Raw genomic sequence first — 7,631 nt, 5'->3', positions numbered from 1 at the left:
TCGGATAGTTCTCCCATGTAGTTTAAGTTTTTGTTTTGTTTTCTTTTTGCTGAATTTGGTTTAAAATAATTTTTGAATTGTGTAATTTTCTATTAATCAAATTATGTTACTGCAATGGATGGATATAATATGTGAAATGTGTATATTATTTTGTAATGTTTTGTATACTTTGTTTTATTCTATATCCCCGCATCAGGGTCTTTGTACCAGAATGCTAAACAAATAAATAAAAAATACAATAGTTAACTAACCTGTTTTAAGTTAAGATCCACATCTGTACAGTGTTGATGTTGTGTCCCCTAAGGCATTTTTAGACCGTTTTCCCCTCTTTTTGTTTCCTTTCCCTTTAGCTCCTCCTATTTCCTCCACAAGTTGTCAACCTCCATTCCATCATTTAAGTTTATGGTTTTGCTTTTATTAACAATTTCGAAATGCTCTTTGAATTTTCGTAGGTAACTGTCTTTTTCTTTATGGATTATTTTTACACTTTTTTCGTTAATTGTGCATCCGAATTCCTTACAGTGATTTGTCCATGGTGATTGGTTATAATTAAGTCTAATTGCTTCTTTATGTTCTTTTATTCTGGTACCGAGTTGCCTTCCTGTTTCTCCAATGTATATCGCTGGTTTCTTACTGTACATATTATTTCATATATTACACCTGTTTGGCTTAGTATTTCGTTATTTTTGAACTTATTGGTGTTGATGATGTTTTTAATTTTATTTTTTAATTTGGCTGCTAGTGTAACACCATGCTTACTGAAAACTTTTCTGTATTTTTCAAACGTTCCCCTTTCTAACAATGTTTTTTGTACTAATAATGTTGTTTGCAAAAATCCAGAAGACAGAATTCATGGATTATTCTCTATCAACGACTCAGTAGAGTCTATATGGTATAAATATAATTTATTGACCAAAGTTATTAATGTTATCCCTCCTCCTAAAAATTAATTTTATGTATGAAGTTTTCAATAAATAAATAAATAATAAAATTATTTTATTTATAATTTTAGCCCTTATATCTTGGCTAGCGATTCGGAATATAATTGTGATATTAAAAATACATTTAGAGAAGTCTACGGTTTTTATTGGCTTATCGAACAAACGATACGAATGGACCCTTGACCATCACTGACGCGCAATTAACCGATTGCCCCTGGAAGTCGACTTCTTACAGAAACACAGCTTCCCTACTATCAAATGTCATGGCACGCCACTGGGGAATCCAATGATCTCAATAGGGTCTAGACAAAGACAACTATCCAAATTAACAAGATAACACTTTAATTTTCCTGAGAACATACAGTACTTCTAGGAAAAAAAAGTCACAGGAACGTACGAAGCCCGACAATCTAGTATACCGAATATCGTTAACATCAAATCTCCCGACAATATACTGCTCAAAATTCCCGTAACGTGAAGACATAAAACATACCGACAAATGAGTTTGAAGTGTATCTTTTCCTTTTCTTCACTCTGGGCAGAAAACAGTTCGAAATTCAAAATCTCCACACTGACTAGGTTGCAGTCTTTACTTTCCCACGCAATTTCACCACCACAATTACTTTGCTTCTTCCCTGTCCTCTCTTCACTTCCGTTCTAACTTCTCCCCGAGACACACCCTCCAATAAAACTCCCGCGGTTAAACACCCCAGAATTACACAACTCCTCTCCACCGAGTCGGGCCCACCATGTGGCGAAGGGGGGCAGGAAAAGACGTAAGGCACAATACAAACCATAGATTGGCCAGATACTAGAATACGCCACAAATTGGAAAAAAGGTTTTAGTGCTGTTTGGAATTTCTTATAATTTTTTTTTTTTTTTATTAAACTTTGAAGTTAAAGTTGTTTGTAAAATTTAAGTAAAATTTTATTTGTATATGAAAATATGTTAAATAAAAACATGTGTTTAAACTTTGTTGTTGTTGTTTAAAAAAATTTGTTTTAAAATGGATTCCAAAATATTTTTAACATATAGGCAAGTGAAAAATACTTTAAACAAGGATTTCTGGAAATTACACTCGTTTATCCTCCTTCCTCCCATTCTTTCCTGCACCACGAAACCTGCATCGTGGTAGTTAAAAATTTACCAACCCGAATCGAATCCCCAGAGTGACAGTCTGACATCTTTACCGACTCGGCCTTTTTTTTTAACTCTCCGCCCTGTGGGCACTAAGAGGGCCTCTTTAGCGAGCCCATTATGAGTTGTGAGAGACGGGGCCCGACATATCCGGACAGATCATCCCCGAAAAATTCCTGGAGATTTTTCAATCCCGGGTCCCCCAGAGCGGTTGACTGTCACCTTGATCGCTCGGCCTTACTAACAATAGCAAATTCGAAAGTTTATTTCAAATTTTACACGTTAAACATGTAAAAAAAATCAAAAACATGTTCTATTTCTAATTCACAAGGAAATGATTATTTAAACCTGGAACTGTTGACACATTCCCTTTATTCAATACTGTATCTTTTTACATTCGTATTGACAAACAAATGTAAAAAGATAGTGTTGAATAAAGTGGATGTGTCAATAGTTCCAGGTTTTAAATCATCACTTCGTTGTGAAATTAAAAGTAGAAGTTAAAACAAAATAAAGTGTATTATAATGAATATGTTTTTATCTGTTTCCAGTATAATTAACCGTTACAATCTTAAATATGATATAGAATTATAGTTTAATGGTGAAAGAAATAATACTTTTCATTAAATTATTAACGTGTTGCTTGTTGAATAATTACTGTATATGCTCAAATTGAATATCATCAAGTTAATGAATTATATTTTAAAAAAGTGACGTTGGCGTTACGAATATTTTGAAATTTATTTACTCGATTCACGTCATTTGTTCCAGAGCACGTTATGTAATTCTATTTTCTGTTCAGAGAAAATCGAAAATTAAAAATGGGTAAAGAAAATTTTCTTAAAACTCCGTATGGAATATTCAGATCTATGGAACTGGTTAGTATCACTTATGATTACAATAATTATTTTCTATACAAAATTTACAAATTAATGTTTATTATATGTTCGTTTGTTGATTTTCGCATACAGAATCTTAATTTTCAATTCAAATTTTGAAGATAAATCTAAATATTGAAATACTTTCGAATAATTTTTTCGGCTCCTTCGCCTGTGGACACTAAGTGCGCCTTATTTTTTAACAGCCTATCGTAGACACAATGGAGTGATCGGGTGAGGGAGGGATATATACGGGAAAGACTAACCATGAAAATTCCTGGGGTTGCTCTCTCGAATTCGATTTCAGGTCCCCTGGACCTGCAGCCTGACATCTCGGTCATCCCCTACTTTTGAATTATTATAATTCGAATTTTCAATTTATTAAATCGATAGACTGTCAAAATTGTTTTAATTAACAACAAAAAAATTAGAATTAATATGAAAAAGTGATAGTAAAAGCTGTATACAGTATTTTTTATTTACATAAATTTTAGTAAATAGTTTTCAGATAACATTTCCTTAGTTGGAGTTTTTATTGTCATTTCTTTAAGAGTGTTGGGTTTTGTTCTTAAATCAGACTTCTAAAGCAACTTCCTGTAAATACATAACTCCAATTGTGCAATATACGTAGCTGTTATTGTTCATTTTGTTATTCTCGAATCCTTATGGGCAACATCAAGAATTTTTTTTGGCCTGTCCAGGATATGTCAGGCCCCATCCCTTACCACCTAGCTGAGTTCGTTATGATTAAAAATATCCTCTTAGCGCACAAAGGGCGAACAGATAAAACCGAAAAAACAAAAAGATATTCTTTCAGCCATTTTTGATATGTATATCTATTTGCAGATATGATACCCAGCATTAAAATTATTTATCTTTTAGTCTTCATTACTTTAAAATATTTTGCAGACATTCGCAATTGGTGGTGTTGTTTCAACTGAAGAAACAAAATATTGTGGCGATACATTCCAGATACGATTCTTTGAATTTGTTTGCATTTCTAGTTTGATCTATATTGCAATGTTTTTTATAATTTTATTCTTTCGCCTCTACGAACGACTTCAGAAATATTTTAAGATACAAATTTTCGTAAGTATATTCCTAAGTATTACAGTATATAAAAGGAAGGGGTACTTACATAGGGTTATAGTAGAATTTCTATCTTTATAGTTACTTATGAGCGATCTGATATTTACAGTACTGTATGCAGTATCCACTGCTTTTATAATTATTAGCATAATTACATGTCCAGAATTAACTGCAGCGAGAAGTGTTACATCTGTAAGTTATTGTATAAATTAAATTATTTTTTTGTATATTTTTAATTCAGTAATTTAATTAATGCATATTTTACAGGTACTCGGAATATTGAATGTTGTATTTTTCTTCTTCTCCACTGCAAGTGATTTTCGTTGGACTACATCTGATATTCCGCCATTTTGAACAGTTTATAATGCATCAAAACTGTCTAATTTACATGTAAATTTGTAAAACAAAATCTTTAGTACTTACTCCTATCTAGTTTTTAAAATATGCGTTTTCTGCTTTGTTATAATTATAAATATATTAAAATTATTGTAATATTTAAATATATTTTAAAAAGTTAAAAAATAATTATATTCAAATAATGTTTTTCGAGATTGGAAGTGGAGCCATCAGTGGTGGATCAAGAAATGGGAGGGTCCCAAGCACAACGTAGTTTTGACGCGCCTTGTTCTAAATACTAATGCTATCAAATCAATTTATTAAATTTTTAAAAATAATCATCAGTCAATCGTTTCCTTAAAAATAATCTCTAAATATCTAGATAAAGATGGTATCTGTGCCTGAGGTTCGCAGAATGTTAAGAAATGTTCCAATTCCAGCGTTCATAAGTCTTCAAATCCTTTTTCCATCTTCGTAACCTTCTTTTTAAAAAAACGCCGTTTTTTATTCAGAGTTCAGGGATTTCACTCATCTAATCCCCATATAAACATTATATAAATGTAAAATACAGTAAAGACCCCGCTTAACGCTGGGGATGCGTTCCTAGATGACAAAGCGCTAAACGAGGTCATTTTAACATAAAGTAAATAGGGAAAGGAAAACACGCGACCAAAAATAAACAGATTTTAATTTTAAGTGATTTTTATATTAATTTGCATAATAATATATGTTAAATAAGGCCAGGAACACACATGCGTAAAATTCGGCGTAAAATCTAGCATAAAACAGAAAGCGTAAAAATTTTTCTGAAATTTTGGCTGAAACAATTGAAAAAAGAGTAGAGCGTGTCTCTATTTTTTACGCCAAAATTCCTCCAATAAAGAGAAGTTTTTTTGTAACGTCTAAGTAGACACGTGGTTTTTATTCTAACAACGGCAGCAATGCAAAAATCTTACAATTGTGACGATCTCGAAAAAACGAAAAATAAATGAAATCGAAGAGTTTATTGAATCCGTTCGACCACATCAGTGTCATGTATAAAGACACTTGGCGGCCGGATGGCCGAGCAGTCAAGGTGGCAGCCTGCCGCTTTGGGGGACCCGGGTTCGAATCCGAACGGGTCGAAAAATCCCCAGGAATTTCTCGGGGATGGTCCGTTTGGATATGTCGGGCCCCGTCCCTCACCACCCGGCAGCCCCATTGTGGGCCTGGCCGAACCCATAATGGGCTTGCAAAAAGAAGCCCTTTTAGTGCTCACAGGGCGGAAAGAGTTTTAAAAAAATGTATAAAGACACTATTTAAACAACTTTTATGGATGGCTATAGGTGCTAAATTTTAAATAACAGGATGGCACGCGGGCTCAAAAAAGTTCGCCACCCCTGGTCTAGTAGAATCGATATATTGACCTAGTATTTAGATCACACGTTCTTTATTTGAATTCGGATTACAAGTCTATTAATTTAAATTTTCTATATTATAGCAGAGGAAGAGGAGAAAAAATGGAAGGTAGTACAAAGGGATAGATATATGAGAGAAAAAAAAAAATGTAGCACTTACAAGGAAACTGTCGGAGTGTCTTCTAATAAATTTTAATAAAATTTAGTTAATAACTACGTTAAAAGTATACAAACTATATTTTAAATTTCTAGCATTCACTAAAAGTGTTGATCAGAGTTATTAGCAATCAAATGTTGCACTACTTTATAGTAGTTTAACACAATTACGCAAATTTTTAGAAGTGAAAGGGCCGCGGAGGAAGACGGCGATATTACATTTAGAATAAATTCTGGAATTTTCAAAAGTGGTTGAAGAATTAATAAAATTTTGTATACTTTTAACATAATTATTAACCAAATTTTATTAATTCTTCTCCCATTTTTGAAAATTTCAGAATTTATTCTAAATGTAATATCGCCGTGTTCCTCCGCGGCCCTTTCACTTCTAAAAATTTGCGTAATTGTGTTAATCTACTATAAAGTAGTGCAACATTTGATTGCTAATAACTCTGATCAACACTTTTAGTGAATGCTAGAAATTTAAAATATAATTTGTATACTTTTAACGTAGTTATTAATTAAATTTTATTAAAATTTATTAGAAGACACTCCGACAGTTCCCTTGTTAGTGGCAGTGGCGTTTCTTATTCGGCCAAATTTTTACGTATATGTGTTCTGGCCTTTCACATGAATTCCTTGTTCTGCCAGTTCTTGAAGGTCGTCGTTGCTAAGGCTCTCAATGTTCGCTGTTGAAATAGTGTAAATTTGTAAAAATATTTGCAAGAACTTTGTTTCATCGTACTTTCACAATTTCTACAAAATTCCCTGACAAAATTAATAGTTCATCCGGACTGTCCGGGTTAAAACCGAACGGGTGGTAACACTACCTATGGCATCCATGTTATATTTTTTTCCCAAAATTGCATCAAACATACTGTAGGTTTAAGTAAAGTACTACGACGAATTGCCACCTTTTGGTTCGTGTTTGGAATAATCTTACTACAGTAGAGCGTCGTTTATCCGAAAGAATTCCAGTTGGCAAATTTTAATTTTCGCTAGTGCTGTGGCGCTGCAATCTTTGGCTATATCTTGGGCTACTCCAATATTTTTTTTTTATTTATGTATGTTTTAGCCGGCAGCACTGGCACTTTTGTGTGGTGTTTTTCTGGGGACTGTCCTGCTGAATCGAACATTTTTGATACTAGATTAACTTCTAAAGTATAATTTTGTTTTTGTTTTATATTTTTCAATATATTTATTTTGTTTGTAAAAAATAAATAATTTTTAACGATACAATAGACACGATTATTATTTTAAAAAGTTTACGTTAGGCTTAACATCGACGAAAATTCAATGCGAGGCGACACGCAACGGAGAAAAATTTAAACATGGAATAGGTTAATAAAGTGATGTAACGAATATTCGGTTACTATTCGGTATTCGGCCTATTTTTCGCTATTCGGCCGAATACCAAATACCTAAAAACAGGAGTAAGAAATAACAAAAACACAGTAAATTAATCATTCTGGTATTTAGATTTAATGTTATCGGGTTAGTGTTGTTTGTTTATATTTATTTATAACTTATAACATGCACAAAATAAAAAAGAAAATAATTTTAGTCACTTGTATTCACAATTTATAATTACAAAGATCAGCACACGTACACACCTATTCGTTCGAGAATCGTCGCATATCTGAAGGTCTGACCCTGCCTATCCTTCTTTTTAAGCGCTCGTCTTTGCTCTTTTCTC

At 32.7% G+C, this 7,631-nt stretch overlaps 1 protein-coding gene across 1 annotated transcript; it reads left to right on the top strand.

Moving 5' to 3' along the window:
• Positions 1 to 2,810: 2,810 nt before the first annotated feature.
• LOC111622810 lies at positions 2,811 to 4,975 on the top strand. Its single transcript, XM_023365233.1, has 4 exons — positions 2,811 to 2,957; positions 3,867 to 4,046; positions 4,128 to 4,238; positions 4,314 to 4,975. Exons 1-4 carry the CDS (start codon positions 2,901 to 2,903, stop codon positions 4,398 to 4,400), a joined length of 435 nt encoding a protein of 144 aa, XP_023221001.1. The 5' UTR covers positions 2,811 to 2,900; the 3' UTR covers positions 4,401 to 4,975.
• Positions 4,976 to 7,631: the final 2,656 nt, after the last annotated feature.

This window comes from Centruroides sculpturatus, unplaced genomic scaffold (assembly GCF_000671375.1).
Source record: "Centruroides sculpturatus isolate CEXI.00-Female unplaced genomic scaffold, Cexi_2.0 scaffold332, whole genome shotgun sequence".
Lineage (NCBI taxonomy): Eukaryota > Metazoa > Arthropoda > Arachnida > Scorpiones > Buthidae > Centruroides > Centruroides sculpturatus.
Note: the sequence above shows the minus strand (reverse complement) of the source record. Positions and strands in the feature narration are given on the sequence as shown.

Coding starts and splice junctions, on each gene's coding strand:
- LOC111622810 (XM_023365233.1), top strand. CDS start 2,901: ATGGGTAAAGAAAATTTTCTTAAAACTCCGTATGGAATATTCAGATCT. Junction 2,958..3,866: donor TATTCAGATCTATGGAACTG/GTTAGTATCACT, acceptor AATATTTTGCAG/ACATTCGCAATTGGTGGTGT. Junction 4,047..4,127: donor ATTTTAAGATACAAATTTTC/GTAAGTATATTC, acceptor CTATCTTTATAG/TTACTTATGAGCGATCTGAT.